This window comes from Magnolia sinica, chromosome 14 (assembly GCF_029962835.1).
Source record: "Magnolia sinica isolate HGM2019 chromosome 14, MsV1, whole genome shotgun sequence".
In the NCBI taxonomy this organism is placed as follows: domain Eukaryota; kingdom Viridiplantae; phylum Streptophyta; class Magnoliopsida; order Magnoliales; family Magnoliaceae; genus Magnolia; species Magnolia sinica.
In genome coordinates this window covers 73,321,900-73,341,311 of record NC_080586.1, presented here as the reverse complement: position 1 = coordinate 73,341,311, position 19,412 = coordinate 73,321,900, and the positions used below count along the sequence as shown (strand labels likewise).

Below are 19,412 nucleotides of genomic sequence, written 5' to 3'. Positions count from 1 at the left end.
TCGTGTATCTATATTTGGAAAGCCACGTATCAGCACACTTGTACGGAATAGGAAAAAACAACAAATACTTATCTGCTAAAGACACGTATCCTGCCTGAAGGCCGAGCGCCGAGAGATGTACACACAATCGGAGAGATCTAATAATAATACAAGATTTGGGTATGATAAGATTAGAAAAGAATATCTCTAACAACCATACAAGATTATACAGGCTAATAATCCAAAAGTCACAAAAAACTGGAACAACGAGCAGGAAGCCGTTCCTAGATGATAAAAGAATCATTGCTCGTAGTAGCATATGGTGCCTAAAGGATACAAGAACGAAGGGAACATCTTATCGAAGAGTCCATTATCTATTTAAAGGAACCGCTGAAGCTTAGCACAGCCATTATCTAATTGAAAATTTTACATCGAAAAATTGCAATGATCACAAATTATTTTACCCATCTCATGAATACATGTGTATTTAATTGTAGTTTCTGCCTTTGGTTGGACAATGGTAAAATGGTAACGATAACAACAAATAGGCATAAACAGGAATTATAAAAGTAAATCATCCAAATAGTGAAGCCTAGCTTGAATGTTCAACTTATTTAATTAGCTGTACAACAGATTGTCAGAAATTTATTGGACAGTTAAATGAAAAATATCCAACGGTCTTGCTTCAGTAAACAAGTTTTAAGAAATCAGATGTTAGGATTATTCAGCAGTCCTAATTGTAGGTTGTGGGATTATGAGTTGGAGAAAGCAAGTACCACATTGTACGATTTAAATTGATTTAACGTTTCGTTTTCAAAAATTTTGAGTGGCTGCGTACCAAGCTTCATGGTCAGCCAGAGTATCAAAGAACTCCGTTTTACTCTCTCTCCAATTGCCTCTCTGAACTCCAAACCCCTAAACCCCACCTATTTCCTCGTCTTTTTGTAATGGCAGGAATCCAACATTCTCTCTATCCAAAACCCCAAAACTGCACACAAAACACCACCCCTCCTCTCTCCCTCTCTCAAATGGAAGAAATGCAAGCCACCATTCTCCCTCCAAACACCCAGAAATTCATATAAAATCCCACCTCTTCCCTCTCTCATAAATGGCATAAATCCAACAAAACCTCACTGGTTTTCCCTTATCCCGTCCGTCCATCTCAGTCCACTTCATCCTACCCCTAGAAAGTCTCGAATCCATATCCTTCACCTACTCCATCTCACCAACATTATCGTCCGATCTCAGAATCTTCATCTCGGCGGAAGTTCTCTCTCCAGATCATTTCTCCGACATCTTGATTTTGGTATGCACTAACAAACAAGAACCGGAATTTTTAAAGATTGGCCGAGTCAGCTCGGGTCCTAGCCCTGCCTGTAGCAACTTCCTTATCTATGAACGCCTCCCTAAATTGATTTCCATGCCGCATGTAGGTTTTGATTCTGAAATTCGGTGAAGTTGAACGACATGCAGGCGGTAAAAGCCAGCTGGGTTGGGCAGACATTTGCCCTTGCTAAATGCAATGATTCTCAGGGGAAGAAGACTCGCACTCGCCGAAGTAAAGAGGAGAGGAAGACAATGGTCGAGACCTTCATAAAGAAGTAATTCTACTTTCCCTAAGTCGCATGCTATCATGTGTTGCGATGTCTGCAGGTTTTGATGACATTAGTAATGATAGTGGTACTGTTGCATCGAATATGCCTTATTGTTAATTTTGTCGTTATTGTGTCATTATTACTACTACTACTACTACTACTACAACTAGGGGTATGGCATGTGCAACGCATGTGGAAAGAGTAGGGGGGGACAGAAAAATGGAGAAAGAGATTGAGGGAAAGGCGCGGTTACATGCAGGAGAGGGAGAGAGAGAAAGGTTTCGATGGTGGGGTGACCCAAGTCCACTTTTTCCAGTTTTCTGAGACCCATTCCGTGCTTTAGATCTGCTTTGTTTTTGGGTCAACGTCTTAAAATGATCTGGCACAACAGATGTACTGTGTGGATGTTGTAGATTCATCACAGTGGGCCCCAGAGAGCTTTTGTTGCGCGGGCTTTGTAATGCTAGGTCTTTCGGCTGCCTACAAGCAAAGGAAGAGAAGAAGTGGGTGCGGGTCGCTCCTAGGAGTTTTTTTTTTTTTCTTTCTAGAGTTACTCCTAGGAGTTGAAAAAACAAAAATGCCTAAAGGTTGAAGGGCTAGACGATGAAAAAACCGATGATTTTGCCCTCCCACGACTATTTGCAGGGGGCAAAATGTCCAAAAGCTGCTCATGTTATATATAGTGGAGATTATCCTTATCATTATAATTATTTGAAGATTTTTGTCGAACATGTGCTAAAATCTAGTTTCTACTCAAGGTCATTGTTTCCCCTCTATGTTGCTGGGGACTTTGTATCTTAAAAATGGTTTCTGAGAACTATATGAAGTGCTACTATTAGCGGCATTTGTCTCAGTAATATGTGCTAGATCATAGCTGGTAACGATACTTATACCACATACCATAAAATCTTGCTATTATGCTAGTTTTTGTATTCTTTTATGCTTTCAAGATGTGTGACTTTTATGCACCCCTTATGTGACCACTTTTTTATGCTTTAGTGAAACAATTGCATGCCATGTACCTTTTTTTACCCCCTCTCTTTGACATACTTCAACTTTTCAATTAAATCTATAGGTTGGTTGTTCAAAATGGTGACCCATCTCGAGCATCTTGCTTTTTGTTAACTGAAAATGATAAGAAACAAGGAGGAGGAAGCGTGGAGAGAAGAAGAGGAGATGACAACTTAATGCTATCATCCTCAAAGAAACTGTTTATTTATATTACTCCAGGTGTTTCAAAGATAAGGTCGAATACAATCTATGGTTGAAGAAGAGACAACCAACCATTTGTTCGTTCACTACTCTTATATCAATCAGATTTGGCCTCATATCCTAACCTCTTTCGGCACTTCTTGGTGTTGTCCTAATTCCACTGGGTCACTTCTAAAGGCTTAGCACGGTACCGGGCTTGGTCATTAGTGAACCCCAATTTGGAGACTGGCCCTTCTGGCAGTTTGGTGGACTGTGTGGGAAGAGAGTAATGGAAGATGCTTCAGAAATGAATCTAATTCGGCGGAGTCTCGTGTGCGCAGAATTAAGCAGCTTATTGTCGAATGGGCCGTTAACGTTTATAAGCTTAAGGGCTGTAATCTTATTTTCCTAGGAGCGTAATCGATCTGCTTTCTCAGCGGATCCGCTTCTTTCCTGCGTGTTTTCTTTTCTAATACAAATCTCGTGACTCTTCAAAAAAAAATAAAAATACTCATATCCCCTTATGATATAATACATCTAAGGATTACAAAGCACATACCTCTTTTTGACACACTTCAACTTTTCAATTAAATCTATAGGTTGGTTGTTCAAAATGGTGATCCATCTTGAGCAACTTGCTGTTGTTAACTGAAAATGATGAGAAAGAGAGAGGAAGAAGCATGGAGAGAAGAAGAGGGGATGAGAACTCAATGCTATTGTCCTCAAAGAAACAATTTATTTATAATACTCCAGATGCTTCAAAGATAAGGCTGAATGCAATCTATGAGATAGACGAGCGTAGATTGGGTAGTACTCCCACTAGGACCTAGCTCAAGATGGATGGTCCCTGTCAGGGGCTCCGTGGGGCCCACCACAATATGTGTTTCATCCAAGTCGTTCATCCATTTTGAAAGATCGTTTTAGCGCATGAGCCCAAAAAGGAGGTAGATAGAAGGCTCCAATCGACCACACCACTGGAAGCAATGGTGACAATCACCCCCACGGTTGAAACCTTCCTAGGGCCCACCGTGATATTTATTTGCCATCCAACCTGTTCATAAGGTCACATAGACCTGGATGAAGGGAAAACAGAAATATCAGCTTGATCCCAAACTTCTATGGCCCCCAAGAGGTTTTCAATGGTAGGCATCCAATCCTCACTTTTTTCTTGTGGTGAGGTCCACTTTAGCATTCAATCTGCCTCATTTTTATCACCCAAAGTAAAATTTCAAAATGGATGGACGACGTAGATAAATGATGCAGGCTAATTAACCACTTGCTCTAAAAGCTCAAACTGATAGAACATGGCGAATTAATCCCTTTATCTCATAGCCCAAGCCCTAAATCCATGGGTTAGGTCCTCGGCCGAACCCTCCTCGTGGGCCCCGAATCCATGGGTTCTGCCTTACATGAGCCACCTGCCTTACACGGTCCCCAAATCCATGGGTTCTGCGGGCCGCCCACCCCAAGTGTGCCCCTGCATCCCATAGGCCACTCCACTTGAGCCCGGTGTGAAATGCCCCTGCATTAATAAAACACATACATCACGGTGTCCCCCACAGAGGCCCTGGCAGTACTGTCTGTCTCTAGCTAGATCCTAGTGGGGGTAGTACCCAATCCCCACATGAGATAGACTCGTATCCCCTTATGATATAATACATCTAAGGATTACAAAAACAATATGCTTTTTCTACGATACGAAAAGGAACTCATGCACATCAAAGGCATGATACTCCCCAACATCAGCAATTGTTTAATAAGGATTAGGGAGTGTTGGATGAATCACATATCATCACCCTTTTGGCCATTCCGCATCACATCGATGTCAAGAGCCCAGGAACTTGAATTCCGATGGTTTTCATAATTCAAATCTTAGATAGTGGAAAATTGCTATTGCAATGCTTGTAGAACTATGGTAAAAGAACAAAATGCCACTTTGATGACAAAGTTAGTTGATGATTATGCATGCCATTGTTGGTTAAAAGATTAGTCACTTTAATGGAAGTCTATTTTGCGACAAAGTGAAGTGAATGCTGTCAAACAACCATTCACTCCAAAAGCTTAAGCTGTCAGAGTGTGGTGTATCAATGTATATCAAGGGACTTTATCACTTCAACACCCCCCCGCACGTGCGAGGTGGGAACTCCGCATGAGAACATATTGACGAAGGTGGAGGGACACTCACACCATAAATAGGCTAGACTTAATTTCCCGGTCCCTGGGCCGGACCTGATTTTCCTGACCCCCTGTGGGAGAATAATATATTAGCGAGACATATTTGCTGCTCTCGAGATTCGAACACAGGACCTTCCGCTCTGATGCCATGTCAAACAACCATTCACTCCAAAAGCTTAAGCTATCAGAGTGTGGTGTATCAATGTATATCAAGGGACTTTATGACTTCAACAAATGCAACTTAGTGTAAAGTATTGTTGTGGTGAAAGTTTATTGTAGGAGAGTTTTGCATGCAGTGAAATCAGTGCAGGGAAAGTGAAACTTTGGTGAGAGCACTTTACTGAAATTCAAACAATGGTAAAAAAACTTGTAGTTTCCTTGGCTACTGCCAGGAAGTCCTGGAAATGGGAATCTAATGGTCGGTTCACGTCCAAATTGGTTGTTCGGGCATTGTCTCAGTATGATGGGCATATTTCGTTGTTTTCCACTGTTGGGGCTTCGGTTTACATTTTAAGCCTGTGAGATTGGGCTTGAGCCAGATTTCATGCTAAAAAAAATAAACAGGTCAGTCCCAAGCTTGAATTTAAAAACCTTTCTATGCAAGGTCCAACATCAGCCTGAATCTAGGCTTTTTTACCTATCCTATGGGCTGGGTTTGTCCTTGTCGGGTATTTTGTCAAACACAAGTCACGCACTAGTGAATTTCCACAACCGGGTAAGTGAGAGAGTATACCTGATGCAGGACGGTCTAAACTAGAATGCATGTGTGAGCACAAAAATGATCCAGCGAAATAAACTAAGCAAATCAATTGAAATATTCACATTCCACATCATAGTAAAGATAATAATAAAGGGAACATGCAATGGTTGCAAACCATCATCACAATCCTGCGGTACCGTATTCAAATCATGCATGAATTGGATTCGGCGAGGGATGGGACCTCCCGATCTTGCATGGTTTTAATCCAACAATCAATGTAGCTTCTCTAGTCCAGGAAACCAAAAGATTTCTGGAATAGGGACGACTGTAAAATCTGAGAGACGGTTGGGATCAATTTTCAGAATTTCAAGGTCAATAGCAACCAAAAAAAGAAAAAGAAAAAAGACTAGGCATAGGAAGAGAAGAAGAAGATTGGAGGGCTAGAAATAGAAGTTAGAAGAAGAGGAGATCAGGGGAAGAGAAGAACTTACCACAGAGAGAAAGGGGAAGGAGGCACTAAGCTTTCATTAAAAAAATATTATCTGGTTTAGGGTAGAAAGCACTCTATTTATAAAATTCGGATTTAAAAGAAAATGACCAAACTATCCCTATAACAAAAGGAAAAAAATGTGCAAAACAAAACTTTCTAAAAAAAATAAATAAAAAAAATCACGCGTAACAGATCGGTCTTCTAACTCATCAAACACGTGTGCCCTCCTAATGTGGGGGCCTTCAATTAATCCAAAGACACGTGTAAGGTCTTTAAAATCATCCTTAGTTTTGCAATTAACCAGATCTTCAAAATCGTCATTTAGTTGTGCAATTAACCATATCTTCAAAATCATCCTCAGTTGTGCTATGAACCATCATCGAGCCATAAAGATGTATTCGTTGGCCGTCTTCGTCTTTGATAAACTTTTAAGGGTCTGATGTCTGCATCAATATCCATCATAGAAAACCCCCAGACTTAGTTTGTGGTTGCAAAGGTGTATGTATTTCATCCAAATCTTGTATCAGGTGGGCCCAATAATGATTAGTTGACAAAAAAAAAACACCAAAAAACACAACCTAACCATTAGGGTTACCCCCATTGGCTGTACCCCACCAGTTGAAATTGTATGTGTGTGTGGCATTTTTCATTGCTTTTATTGGTGTGGAGCCCACCTTGGTGCATGTATACCACTAACCTATCCATCAAGTGAATCATTGCCATGATGACGGGATGCACAAAAAGTCAACCAATCTAATGACCAGGTGGGTCCTGCCACTTGAATTTGTAGGCTTTTGGCTTTTGGCTTTTATTATTATTATTATTATTATTTTTTCATGTTTTGGTCCAACTGATAGTTGGATTGACTAGATTTTTGGGGTGTCCCATTTTCATGGAAGAGTGCACTTGTTGGATGAGTTGGATTAATGCGTTCCAAATGTTGGCAATATTATCGATTAAGGTTGTCAAATCGCATATGCGATTGTATGTGATCAGCATATGCTGTTCGCATATGCGATCGCACAATCGCATGTGCCATGGCATATTTTTTATAAAATAATAAAAAATTTAAAAAGGAGAAAAAAAAATAAAAAATGAAAAAAATCTAAAAAAAGGAAAAAACTTGCCTAATTAGTACACATGATTGGATTGAGTTATTTTACTTATTTTATTATAGTTTGAGTGTTTCATTAAGTTATATATTTAATTACTTATATTATATTATATAAATTTTAACAAAACAATCAAGCTACATTAAAAGAGAACTAATTATCAATCAATGCTGTCAAATCGCATATGCGATTGTATGCGATTAGCATATGCTATTCGCATATGCGATCGCATAATCGCATGTGCCATGGCATATTTTTTTATAAAATAATAAAAAATTTTAAAAGGAAAAAAAATTAAAAAAATGAAAAAAAATCTTTAAAAAAAAGGAAAAACTTGCCTAATTAGTACACATAATTTGATTGAGTTATTTTCCTTATTTCATTATAGTTTGAGTGTTTCATTAAGTTATATATTTAATTACTTATATTATATTATATAAATTTTAACAAAACAATCAAGCTACATTAAAAGAGAACTAATTATTATAAACTTCGAGCAAAGAAATTTTACTGATAAATGGATAACTTGAAACAACTTACAAGTTATAACTTACAACTTAATTTACAAAAAGTAAGCACAACTTATAAAATACAAAAAATAAACATACTTGAAGTAATTGTAGAGAGATTAGAGTAAGAGAGAAAGAGTAAGAGATTTAGAGCTTTGGAGTAGAGAATAGTGAAAATGGAGGGGATATGAGTGCCTATTTATAGGCAAAAGTTCTCCAAATTGAAAAAATAAAAAATAAAAAAATTGCTTCCACTCTGATTATTAGGAAATATGCGATCGCATATGCATATGCGATTGCATATTGGCCGCATATAAAAGTATGCCATGGCATACTTGCCAGGATCACATATGCCATCATGGCATATGCGATTCGATCCACAGTATGCACATATGCGATCGCATATGTGCATATGTGATCGCATTTGACAACAATGTTATCGATAATATCGGTATGGTCCCGATAATATCGATACCAATGATATGTTGAGAAGAATCCTTTATAAAAGTTTCTTGGTATCGGTGATACCATCAATAATATCCCCGATTTGAGCGATAATATCTCCGATACTAGGGAAACATCCGTAAATATGTGAAGCACGATAGAATTTTTTTTTTAAAAATCCCCCAAACCCAAAAAAAAAAACTCCATTTTTGTGGATTCTTTTGGAATTTTGTTCCTTAGGTGATTTCTATCACCCTTGTTTTTTTTATTGAAAGCTTGAATTTGGGGGAGAAATCTCAACCTGAAGTGGAGACAGGCTGGAACTCAAAGGTGACAAAAAATTCATAGAAACTCTTCTTCGTCTTCTTGTTCTTTTCAAATGTTATTATGGGTTGTTGTCATGCTTCAAAAAAAAAAAATGTTAGAATGGGTTGCAACGGCGTCTCATGCATTGATATGGATTTGTGGTGAAAAAATCAACATTTAAAGTGGAAAATGGGGAAAATTGGGGATCCTAATTTCTTTATTTTATATTGGAAAATGTGTTTTAACTGTTAATTAATGTGGAAAATTTATATATTGATCAGTGTTGGCTGGTCTGTTGATTACAAAATTTATTTATTTATTTTATATTGATTTTTTTTCAACAACACATGGTTTAGGCCTCTATAAAATGAAACTTATTATGTTTAACTGCCTTTTGCAATATTCTGATTCCTAAATGGGTAAACATGTGTCTTTTAACATTTGAAATATCACTGAAAAATTGTATCTTTTTCCCAATGTTTTCCTCAAACAAAACTATTTATTTGAACATTGGTGATAATATCTGCGATACCGATACGTGTTTCTGTATTCCCGGTCATTGATACATATAACGATATCAATACTTTGAACTTGGATGTCATGCATGCACCAGGTGGGGGGCGCGTTGTTCAACTATTTGCATCCCAACTGTGGTGAAAGCGTTCTCACACCAGCATTTCCCATATCATCATCATCTAAGCCTTATCTGAACTAATAGGGGTTGTCTACATGAATCCTATTCTGCCCAAGGTTACCTGGATCATGGGTTGCTTTGGTAGGTGGTACGGTGGGCTGCTTTGGTACATGGTATGGGAACAGGTATGTGGTACGCTACCGACTCCAATACGTGGTACGCTGGGGGTAGGATCGTGTGCATCACTCCAATAAATCCACAGTATATGGAATATAGTTTTTTTTTTTTGTATGAACTCATATTGTAATTTTTTCAATGAAATGATGAATGTTATTAATATAGATCCTGCATACTGAGTGTTATGTTATGACTAATAAATGAAGTGTACATCTCTACATTCTAAATATAAATTTGCACTGTCGATAAAGAACAAAGAGCACTATTTTGGGTCTCTAAAAGTTGGCAATTTGGATTGCAAATGATCCATAATCTGGAACGCTCAAAACTCAAAATGCGGGGGTTTTGTGTTTTAGGTAACATTGATTCCTACATTCCACTCTATCAAGGGTCATAATTCAGTTGGACCATGGGATTCATGCTAAAAGTTATGGAAAATGTTTCATGTTGGCAGCCAACCTGGCGCAACCTCCTCCTCTACCGGGTTTGGGACTAGCAATGAGAGCACAAAACTCCCATAGGCACTGTGTAATAGTCTATTACATAGTTTGATTAAGTCAACGAGTTGGATGCTATAATACACCACGGTGGGCCCCACACTCTAACTCGTTGCATTACGAGGTGAGAGCTTCCTGTATATATAATATATAATACACACATGCACTGTTTTTCATCTTCTAGTAGTTGCGCGTGAGTCCTTCCCTACATTGTATGTGTGAATGTGTGTTTTTCATCTACAACTAGTTGCATGCGAAGTAGCATGGATGATTGATTATTGCTTTAATAAAGTTCTTTTCCTTTAGAACGACTGGTTGATCTCTCTTGCTATGTTGTGGGGCTGATATTCTTAGAACTCGTGTGTATTATACTATTCAGCCTCTACCTGCCATTTTTATTGATTGAAGACTAGAAGATGATAAATCGATGGACTGAAATTTCCTGTACCAATGTTTTCTCTTGGAAGTAGTGGTTTTCTGTGGGAATTTCTTATATTTTAACTGGGTATAAACTTTGTTTCAGGTACCAGACTTCAAACAATGGGAACTTCCCCTCACTCAATCTCACCCACAAGGAAGTTGGTGGATCTTTCTACACAGTACGGGAAATTGTACGGGAGATAATTCAGGAAAATAAAGTGCTAGGTCCTGCTACTGTTTCTTTAGAAGAACAATGCACATCTGGATCACTCTCTAGAGAGCCTTACAGTGATTTATCCTTGTCATCAGTAATTGGGAGTGCAATCGACCATATGCAACCAGAGATTCTTTTCCTTTCTGAAGAGGATCAGAGCAAACATGAAGAATCTGTTATGACTTCAAGCCAGGGATCTTCTAACAGGTTTTATGAAATGGTTGAATCCAATGACAAGAAAACTATTAAAGCTTATCCAAAAGATGCTTGCATCCCGCAATTTATACATGAGGACTCTGCTGCTCATCAGCAGCAGAGTTTGTACCTCGATGGAAATTTTGCTGATGAACAATGTAAAGAAGGGGAGGCTTGGAAACCGTCAAAGATGGAAGGGATTAGAAAGCAAGAGGATGAACTTGGTTGTAAGGAAGTTGTGATTAGTGAAAAACTGGATATAGCAGAGCATTTTGCAGAAACATCTGTTGATACAGTAGCTCCTACATTTTCTGAGTTAACCCATACATCATCAATAGGGAAGGATGCTGAAAATGGCAAAGCAAGTGACAGCATAGATGTTCCTACAGCTACTGTTGTGGTCGATGATGCTGTTTCAGAGGCAGTGGTGTCAGATATTACGCCTGAAACCAAAATTGTGATAGATGTGGAAACAGGAAATATATCTGTTCCGATACAGGAGCAGTCATCTCCTGCTTATGTCAAAGCGGCATTTCCTTCAACATCTGCTGCCGACCTGACTATCAGCCAGAATGGAATGTCTGAAGCAGCAGGAGCAAGCATTGCAAATCCAATTTCAGAAAGTTCTGGTTTTCATAGAAGTGGAAGTCTGACACATGATGTTCCGAATCATGAAATAAGTAGCCTTTTGAAGGATGCAGGTCTTGAAGTATCTCATAATGATTTCCTGACACCACAGTCATATGATCAGCCCAATCTAGTAACAGAAGTTGAGGTGAGTCGTATTACCATTCACCAATCTCCCTGAAAGTAAAAAACTTCCTCTCAAACTGAAAATGTTTCTGTAGCAATGAAGCAACCATCCTCATATTAAAGGGCAAGCAATCCTCCCCCTAGCACACACAAGTATGTAGCATCTTGTGACACCAGGGGAAACAGTCCGATGCTACCTATTAAGATTTAATACCACTTGTCTATGAACATGAGTGCTCAGATAACACAACCAGAATCAAATAAATTGAAACTAATTGCAAATTGAAATTTACTTACCAGTCTAGCTCAAGTATCCACATGCAGAAGACAGAAAGAAGAAAGACTGAGAGCAAGGCTCAACAATCCTCTAGCCCTTTTGCTAGAGATCACAAACCCCCTACCCTTTTCTACCTCAAGAAAAATTCTCAGCAACTCTTATTAAAGAAAATCTCATAAAAGTCAACCATACGTATGGCCATCAAAGCTTATTTATAAGTCATTGAATTGCTATTCGAATCTACTACAACTGGACTTTCTAAAAGAGAAAAAGAAACACCTAAGAAACAGAAGAGGAAATTTCAACAACTCACTCTTGGGTCTTGGCACGTGTGCATTAGTGGAGCCCCATCTGGACCTCTTCTCGTGCAAATGTGTGGAGCATACACATGTGGATGAGATGTAATTGCATAAATTCTCCCCCGCTTGGGAGAACTTGATTCCATCAAGTTAATGGCAATGTACTCATAGAGCTCTGATGCACTTGAATTTATCTATTGAGGTCCACGTGCTGTCGGATCTTGGTTGACCCCTTGACTTGACGCAAGAAACTTCTGATATCCTCCTTGGCGCATGGAAACTATCTAATCATCCAACGCATGTTCAATGACTTCCTCAAATTGGCATGATAACCTTGAATATTTGGATAGCTCGTTATTTTGTGCTCTCGTCTTCATAATGCCCAAGATAAACTGTAATTCTTCCATCTCGAATATAGGGTTGATCTTCGTCTCAGATGGAAGCTTGATCATGTATGCATTATCTCCTAGCTACTTCAAAACGTGGCAAAGACCTGCCTTTATTGAGTGGAGCTTGGTGTAAGACGTTGCCGGAAACCTCTTATTTAGCTGCACCATGATTTTACTTCCTTCTTGAAATTGTGCAAAATGTCGTTGAACATCTGCATAACCCTTGTACTATTCATTACTAAGGTTAATATTCTGCCTGAATTCCTCATGTATCTCCTTGATATGCGGTGCTTAAGCCTTGGCGTCCTGGCTCCATCTAGTTGCAATAAGAAGGGGTATTAAATTGATAGGCTGCCAGGCTGGATACTAGTCACATTTTCGAAAGGAGAAAGTCCTGTAGTATGGTTCACATAACTGTTATAGGCAAACTTGGCTTGTGATTACATGAATTCCCATGAACCGATACGGTCATCAATCAAACATTGAAGAAGATTTCGAAGACCGAATTCGATCGGTTTATTGATTTGTCTACGGATGATAACCACTAGGGAATTTTAATTTATCATCTTAGACAATAAAGTCTACCAAAAGTAACACATAAACTTTATGTCACGGTTAGCAAGGTGTTTTGTAACGGTAACGGTGGCCGTAATGGCCACCACCGTTACCTTTACGATATGGGTGGTAACGGTTGTTATGGCCCCTGTAACGGCTGTTACGGTCTCTTTTTTATTGAAAAAAAATACTGAGAAACCTGTATTTGCCCCGTAATGTTGATTACAAAGTATGGAAAACCTGTATCTGCCCCATAACAAACAATTATGGGGCTGTTATGGACTTTATATGAGACGCAACATGCCGTTAACGGCAATTACGAGTCATTTTTACCCATAACGGCTGTTACATCTGTTACGACCCCGTAACGTGTAATAGTTGCCACCGTTACCTTTACGTAACGGCCTTTACGGCACACCATGACGGTTAGACACAATTCTTTGAGGAACACCATGTAGGTGAACCACTTCCTTGAAGAAAATGTTTGCAATGTATAGAGTTTCTGATGTCTTCTTGCAAGGAAGGAAGGCCATCTTAGAAAGCCTATTGACCACAACATAATTAGAATCATAGCCGCGCTGAGTTTTAGGTAATCCCAAGATGAAAATCACGCTTTTGTCAGATCAGAGAGATATGTAGGAATACAAAGGCCCAGATTATTTCCCTTTAGGAAACGAAGCTTTCTGCAGCTAATAGATCTATTTTGGATGATATTTGGGGTCTTCAGTTGAAAGAGTCCATCTCCTTGGATGCAGTGGGAACAACAAGTAGTATTTTGGTTGCTTAGAATGCAGACAGGTGGAAGAAGATTGACAGTTGGTGTGGAGAATTTTGGGTCTCAATGGTGCTTGAAGAGATTTTGTCCAGTTTCAGATGGCTCTTCTCTGCTGTCTACGGGTCGTGTAAAACATCTGTCAAGTTCAGGTTTTGGGATGAACTAAATGAGATCCCTGTGAGGTTTCCCTTTCTGTGGTGTATAGGAGGGGACTTTAACGTTACTAGATTCACGTTTGAGAAGTTCTCTTGTTCTTGCATCACTAAGGGCATGAGGGCCTTCGCTAACTGGTCGCAAGGTTTTGATTGAATAGATCTTCTGATGTAGGGAGCGAAGTATACTTGGTCTAATGGCTAGAGTAACCCAATCACGTCCCGCCTAGACAAGTTCATGGTCTCCCTCGATTGGTGGAAAGATTTCCCTTGGTTCAGCTTAAAGGTCTTCCATGATTGTTCTTGGATCACATACCAATCCTTCTTGATGTGGAGATCGAGACCAATTGTCCTTGATGTGGAGATTGACCGTTGGGGCCCAAAACCATTCAGGTTCGAACTATCCTGGTTAGAGGTGGACGGATTCGTTAGGTTAGTGAAAGACAGGTGGCAGTCCTTCCAGTTGAATGATAAAAATGTGGGGTCTAGACTTCACCACAAACTCAAACTTTTGAAGGACAAGCTCGAGACTTGGCATAAGGAGGTCAATGGGAAAAGGGAAGCTGAAATCTCGATTATACTGGATGAGCTGCACTCCCTTTTGAAGGAAGAAGGAACTGTTTTGGCGAAGGAGGATGTGTGAAGAAGGTAGCTTTTGTTGGAATACTCTTAAGTGTCTAAAGGAAGAAGAAATCAAATGGCGTCAACGCTCTAGGGAAGTCTGGTTGAAAGAAGGTGATAAAAATAGGCATTTCTTCCATAACATAACTTCAACAAGGGCAAGGAATAACAGAATTTCGGCCATCATAGTGGATGGTACGAGAGTAGAAGATAAGTCTCAGGTATGTGAAGATTGTTGGCTTCTACGTAAAACTTTTGTTGAAGGATGCATGGGCTAGACCTCGGTTAGATTTCTTGGACTTTGATGCACTATTAAAAGAGTAGGCCGAGTGATGCAGGGCAATAAACTATTTGCTCTAAAAGCTTGAACTGATAGAGCATGGCGAATTAATCCTTTTATCTCATAGCCCAGGCCCCAAATCCATGGGTTAGGTTCTCGGCTGAAGCCTCCTCGTGGGCCCCAAATCCATGTGTTCCGCCCCCTCGTGGGTCCTAAATCCATGGGTTCCGCCTCATACGAGCTACCCGTCTCACACGACCCCCAAATCCATGGGTTCCGTGGGCCGCCCACCCCAAGTGTGCTCCTGCATCCCACAGGTCACCCCACTTGAGCCCGGTGTGAAAATGCCCTCACATTAATCACCTTCGGTGAGGAGTCCTGAACTCGAGACCTCCCGCTTTGATACTAATTTAATACAGGACAATTAACCACTTGCTTTAAAAGCTCGAACTGATAGAGCATGGCGAATTAATCCCTTTATCTCATAAGCCCAGGCCCTAAATTCATGGGTTAGGTTCTTGACTGAACCCTCCTTGTGGGCCCCAAATCCATGGGTTCCACCTCACATGAGCCACACGTCTCACACAGCCCCCAAATCCATGGGTTGCGCGGGCCGCCCACCCCAAGTGTGCCCCTGCATCCCACAAGCCACCCCACTCGAGCCCGATGTGAAAATGCCCCTGCATTACCGAGTCCCTAGAAAACTAGTGTTTAGAGTTGGAAGTTGAGGAGGCAGTAGACAACTTAGCAAGAGACAAAGCTCCGGGTTTGGACGGCTACCCCATTGCCTTTTTTCAAGTCTTCTGGAATTTTGTGAAGAAGGATGTGCTGGATTTCATCAACGACTTTTTTGCCAAAGACTCTTAGGCCGGAATATGGTGCGTCCTTTTTAGTTTTTATTCCCAAAGTGGAGGGAGCTGAAAACATGAGAGATTTTCACCCAATTAGCTTAATTGGGGGCCCGTATAAAATCCTCGCCAAGATTCTAGTCACTCATTTATGTGCGGTGATAGGGGATGCCATTTCGTATAACCAAGGTGCGTTTGTGGCAGGGTGCCAGATCTTGGATTCTGCCGTCATCGCTCATGAATGTTTAGACTCCAAATTTAAGTAAAAGAAAGCAGAGATTACATGCAAACTCGACATCGAGAAAGCATATGATCATGTTGAATGGGAATTCCTCAACATGTTGCTAAGGATGGGCTGTGGTGCTAAATGGAGAAGATGGATTCAAGCTTGTGTTGGATCCACGTTCCTTTCAAGCTCGAACTGCTAGAGCATGGCGAATCAATCCCTTCATCTTATAGCTCAGGCCCCACATCTCATGGGTTAGGACCTCGGCCGAACCCCCCTCGTGGGCCCCAAATCATATGGGTACCGCCTCACACGGGTGGGGCCCGCCTCACACGGGCCACCCACCCCGAGTGTGCCCCTGCATCCCACAGGTAATCCTACTCGAGCCCGGTGTGAAAATGCCCCTGCATTAATGTTCCATAGAGTTCAAGAATCCAAGATGATTTTGGGTTTTCGAGTGTCAAATTTGGGGGAGCTTATGTAATTGTCGACAGCACCAACATCTTTTGCGACACTGACCCCCTCTTGTTGGACAATCTTTGCAAGACTGTAGTTTGCTTTGAGGCAGTTTCAGGCTTACAGATCAATATGGACAAGAGTGAGACATTGGGCATTCATCTATCAAAAGAAGTTTTGGATCTGGCAACTACTTTCGGTTGTAAGACTGTGTCTCTCCCTTCTTACTACTTGAGCCTCCCTTTGTGTATTGGCAAGCATTCAAATGTCTGCTCACTATTCAGGAAAGACTGGATAGGCTAAGGAGGGACTTCTTGTGGAGGGGATCTCAAGAAGGTAATAATTTCCACCTCTTGAAGTGGGATGACGTTTGTAAGCCAAGAAGGGAGGGAGGTGCTGGTTTAAGGAATCTCTAAAAAATGAACACGATTTTTCTTGGGAAATGGTTATGGCATATTGGTTTAGAGGAAGGGAGTCTTTGAAAAGAAGTTGTTGCAAGTGTGTATGGGATGAAGGACTCAGGATGGGAAACAAAAGATTCCTCGCCATATAGGGCTTTCAATATTTAGAAGTCAATCATGTCCATAAAGTTGGAGTTCAAGAAAGGCGTATCCTATTTGATTGATGATGTCTCTAAAGTTAGATTTTGGGAAGATAAGTGGTGCGACGATCTGCCCCTATCTCAAATCTACCCCAATCTGGCTCAGGTGGCAACTTCTAAAGACATTAAAGTTGCGGAATGTTTCTCCTATAATGGGTTAGAAGTTTTTTGGAACCCTCCATGTAAAAGGAACTTGAAGGAAGTTGAGGAAGAGTTGAATAACCTTTGTGGTCAACTTTGTCTTGTCCTTCCTCTCAGTGGGGGGGGGGGGGGGGGGTATGGAAAGGCCACAACTCAGGGATCTTTTTGGTTAGGTCCTTCTACACCATGATCCAACATCCTAACTTGAGCAAGGTATTCCGTAACAGTAATGGTGGCCATAATGATCACCACTGTTACCTTTACCATACGGGTTGTAATGGTTGTTACGACCCTGTAACGGTTGCTATAGTCTCTTTTTTTTATTGAAAGAAAAAACCCAAAAAACCTATATTTGGACCGTAACGGTGAAAAAAAAAATCCGAAAACCCTGTATTTGCCCTGCAACAGACCATTATGAGGTTGTTATGGACTTTATAGGGGGCGTAATGAGCTGTTAACAGTGGTTACAAGTCATTTTTTTCATAATGGTTGTTATGACTGTTACGACCCCATAACGGGTAACGATTGCCACCATTACCTTTACGTAATAGCCTTTTTGGCGCCATAACAACCTTTATAACACACCATGAACTTGAGAAACGAGGGAAATTATACTTTTCATTTCTGGTCCTATGGAGCCCCTCCTAAGGCCACAACCTTTGTTTGGTTGGCGGGCAGAAAGAAAGTTCTAACAATTGATAACTTGCAAAAGTGTTCTATGATTATTATGAATATGTGTTCCCTTTGCAAGCAGGCAACGGAGTCAATAGACCACCTATTCATTCATTGTCCGTTTACCTCTTAAGTTGTGGTCTTTCTTCCTTTCTTCCTTTAGCACATCGTGGACCATGCCTTGCTCCATGTCAGACCTTCTTTGGTGTTGGCATGGGGGAGGATCGAGAAGCAAGGAAGGAGCTATATGGTAGTTAACTCTTCCGGCTGTTTGGTGGGCAACAAGGTTAGAAAGAAACAATCGTTGTTTTCGCAACATGTCATGCTCAATGGAGGCTGTGGTGGCAAAGGCTTTGGTGACAGTTTTCGAGTGGGCCTCGATGTTGCAAGTGTTTGAACACCAGTAATCATCTTCAACTACATGGTTTCTCTTGTGTTCTTCGGATGCAACAATGTAGATTGATAAGGTAGATAAGAGATGCTAATTTCGATTGAGCATCTACTACGTTATTCTTTATGTCGGCTTGATGCTTCAGATTGAATGTGAATTCCTGAATGTAAGCCCTCCACTTAGCGTGTTGAGCACTCAATTTCTTCTGAGAGTTCAAATAGTGCAACATCTCATGATTGGAATTTTTTTTAAAGGTCTTCATGATCGGAATATAACATAAACTCCTTATGAATGAGGTAAAGTCGCCAATGTTTCAAGGCCTGTACAATGACATAGAATTCCACGTTGTCTATAATACTTCTTTCGTGCATCATTACGTTTTTCCCTAAAAAAGGCCATCGGGAGTCCTTCCTAACTAAGGACACCTCTAATGCTCACGTGGGATGCATCACTAACAACCTCAAATATCTTCTCAAATTTAGGAAGCTTGAGAGTTGGAGCTTCCGTTTTCTTTTGCTTGATTCAATGCCCGAGTCATTTTTAGCTGATAGTATATCACTAATGTACAAAGAATAGTGAATCTACCTCTGCTTTTAATCCATAAACATAGTGATCTAACTTGTTAGCCAATGATGGGCATTGGTGGTGATGAGAGATAGGTGGAGATCAAAGTCAAAAGTGGCTCGAGAAGGAGTGGATGCTATAGAGTTCCCAAATTTAAGGGAGGGGTTGCTTGACTAGGGATTGCAATGGGGCATGATCTTCTTAGACTTTTTTTTTTTTGGTTACCTCCATTTTAGATGATCTTCACCATGGAATCTACAATCCTATTTTACAATGCTCATAACCCTTTCTAAATGTTAGGGTTTCAATACTCCCAGGTGAAAACAACCCTTGTATTTGGCAACGGCAATCCATTCTTTTAAAAGTTTAAATCTGATTTTGGAAATAATAGTAACTATTATTTTACTAATATTAAAAACAGTTCTTAACCTTAATTAGCAAGGTGTTATTGTGGGGATTACTTAGAACCCCTACCAAGAATAGCAATTACCATGTGGCACCATTTCTATATGTTCCAAGCTCTCTTACTTGGACACAAGGGTTGAATAAGTGATAAGGTCTTATATCCCACTGTTCACAGAGTTACCCTTTATGAGCATATTCTTGTCATCAGGCTTCTTCTCATGCCTATGCGAATTTACCTCTTGTGATTTCACCATTACAAGTTCGTTGATAGTCATTGACTTAGGCGTCCTTAACTTCCACATGGCCAACATGCTTTGAGAACAATTCTACACTTGGGACCATCATCAAAGGCTCAATAATCATATCACT

At 40.3% G+C, this 19,412-nt stretch overlaps 1 protein-coding gene across 6 annotated transcripts in view; it reads left to right on the top strand.

Moving 5' to 3' along the window:
• Positions 1-883: 883 nt before the first annotated feature.
• The window catches only part of LOC131226175 (uncharacterized), a 39,530-nt gene continuing 21,001 nt past the window's right edge, over positions 884-19,412 (top strand). For 5 of the 6 annotated variants that reach the window (XR_009161666.1, XR_009161664.1, XR_009161665.1 and 2 more), the window contains exons 1-2: positions 884-1,580; positions 10,333-11,413. Coding sequence is in view for 3 of the 6 variants with exons in the window: in XM_058221913.1 (XP_058077896.1) it covers positions 1,447-1,580; positions 10,333-11,413 (1,215 nt within the window). In the remaining 3 variants the exon portion in view is untranslated. The remainder of the gene's footprint in view (positions 1,581-10,332; positions 11,414-19,412) is intronic. The other variant, XM_058221912.1, reaches the window with a different exon arrangement.